Genomic DNA, 2,500 nt, shown 5'->3' on the forward strand with positions numbered 1-2,500 from the left:
GTCAGATGGAGGCTCCCAACACTCATCCGATGAAAAATCGTGGAACAAATTTTAAAGTTTGAACTTTTTTTTTCAGAAGCCAGATTAATCTTCATTTGCATAATTGCCCAGAGAAAGCCGTGGAATGCCAGGTGCCGGGCTGCAAGCGGGTTATTAAGCGCAAAAATACAGCTGCCCATGTGGTTGAATCAGCTGTGTCTCATTTTCGACTTCAGTCTGGAGAGATACAGCGTTTGCGCCGCGAAATCCATGAAAAGGTAATATTTAATTCCTCGATGCGATAGCATATTTCATTAATCATTCCTGTAAGTAGTAGATAAAATATGAGCGGGAGATCTGTATGCGCGTTTACAATGGCGGGCCGATAGGCGAGCCATTGCAAACGTCCACACCTGATCGGACGCGAATATTTTATCCTGCTAATGCAAAGTATTGTTATTTTAATCAGTAGAGATCTAACGGTATATCAAAAGTTAATGAATACCAATTAGCTGAGCAGGAGTTTGTATCAAAAGTTATTCTACTGTTTAATAATTCAGTTGATTTGTATTGGGGTTTACAGTTGTGTACATGTGATCTGAATACTGTGCTGGGATTGGTTTGCACCCTCATGAATTATTAATACATTTTACAACTGATCATAGAATCGTCCTATCAGGCTAATTTATAACTACAGTAGAACCTCCTCTAAGCGACCTACGAACATGTTGAAATTGTTTCGCTTCTGATGTCTCACAACAGCTACAAATCCTTAAAGCCTTGTAAATGTTAAGAATGAACTGAACATAAACTAAAGAGAATTGGATTGCGAGGATTTAATTTTACAGACCGGTAATTTACATGTTAACAAGCTAAGTGTGAAAAGCAATAGACCTGAGACCACAGAAGAGTCCGTAACTTTTGCGTTGGTTGTTAACGGTCGTATCATCTCGCAAGTGCCAACTCACGCGGCAATTATGGGGTGACCGCGTCTGTTCTTTTAGTTCTATTAGATCAGCAAATCAGCAAAATCAGTCCCAAATTTCGCCTCCTTGAAGATCTGTAGACAACAGAGTATATATATGCATTTCTTCTATTCACGCAGAAAGCGAATTTGGAGAAAACTTCGGTACTTCAAAGCAAGTTCTATCTCTTTTAATAATAACCAGGGATGCGATGCTACAACACCCCACTGATTATCCAATTTCCGCTCTATATCCATTACGTCGTCGCTTACGGGAAGTTAAAAAGCAAATGAAAACTCGCGATCTCCTATACAGGAGGTTCCCAATATGCTAATGTGATCTGTTATTTTCGAAAAATAGGGGAGGAGTTGTGAAAAGATGGTCGGAACGTTTGCTATATTCTCTATTAGAGTTACAACCACCGCAGCACCTTTCCATATCTAACGTGAGAAAGCCATGTATTTTTATTGGATGCTTGATACACCAAGCTCAATTCGATTCTCACGATGAGGAATTTGCCTCGCGAGGTGAATTGCTCACCAAAAGTTCCCCGCACACGGTGAGGAAACGGCTGAGCAAACCGCCACGCTCTTTCCTCAAGTAATCAAACGTTTTCTCTCATATTATTAGAGCAACCCACAAAATCAATGTGGCCCGAAGGAAAAACATTCGGCATCATTTCGATGGACTATAGAGAAGTTTTTGGAGTTTCATGCCCTTCACAGGACCAAGCAAGAACCCTTAACGAGCCAAGCCTTTATTAAAACTGGCCACAGATGGAGGGGTGTCATCGACAACAACAGTGTCTTCTTACAACTGCGCGCAGCTGCTAATCCTGTAACAGCACATATAAGGTACAACCCGAAAATTTCCAAAACATAAATCAAATCAGGAAACTATTTCTCTTGTTCTCCATTCACGATTCAGAGAGTCCCCAACAGGGGTTTTGGGGAACAAAGAACATGGCTAATTTGAACGGGTAACACGGGAACAATGACAAAGTAATTAAGGGAACAAAGGAACATAAACAATTTTAGAGATGAAAAAGCTGGGAACAAGTTAGAAAGTAATTTCGGGAACAAGGGAACCCAAGCAATTCTTTCAAGGGAACAAGGACCCCCCATCCTACACTGGGAATGGTGATTAACAAAATTATAAACGAACTCACAAAAAGAACAACGTAAAACTTCTGGAAGCGATGATAATGGAAGAAAAGTATTATTCTTTTTCAGCAAGTAAAAATATAATCTTTTGTTTGACTAGGTTTGTTTTGATGCCTGGCGAGCACACCAAGGACAAGATTGTGGATGTTGGACGCGTCACTCTCAAAGAAGGGGACATGTGGGGTGCGCGTGTGCCAGATATGAAGAGATTCATTGATGGAAATGGAAATCTGGCCGTTAAATTTATAATAAACTATCTGGAATATTAATTTATGCTATATTCGTTTAATTAATTAGGACTCCATGTAGAATACGCAATTTCATTGCTCCATTTAGTGCATGAACTAGAAGACATCGATTCTTTTTACACATTCAACACACTAAAACTGTAAA

General features: G+C 39.8%; 1 protein-coding gene across 1 annotated transcript in view; it reads left to right on the plus strand.

Moving 5' to 3' along the window:
- LOC138056217 (TNF receptor-associated factor 5-like) overlaps positions 1-1,388 on the plus strand; it is a 2,514-nt gene extending 1,126 nt beyond the window's left edge. Inside the window, exons 3-4 of the mRNA XM_068902025.1 lie at positions 77-257; positions 1,305-1,388. Coding sequence (XP_068758126.1) covers positions 77-257; positions 1,305-1,388 — 265 coding nt within the window. The remainder of the gene's footprint in view (positions 1-76; positions 258-1,304) is intronic.
- The last annotated feature ends 1,112 nt before the right edge of the window (positions 1,389-2,500 follow it).

Source organism: Montipora capricornis, chromosome 7 (genome assembly GCF_036669925.1).
Source record: "Montipora capricornis isolate CH-2021 chromosome 7, ASM3666992v2, whole genome shotgun sequence".
Taxonomy (NCBI): Eukaryota; Metazoa; Cnidaria; class Anthozoa; order Scleractinia; family Acroporidae; genus Montipora; species Montipora capricornis.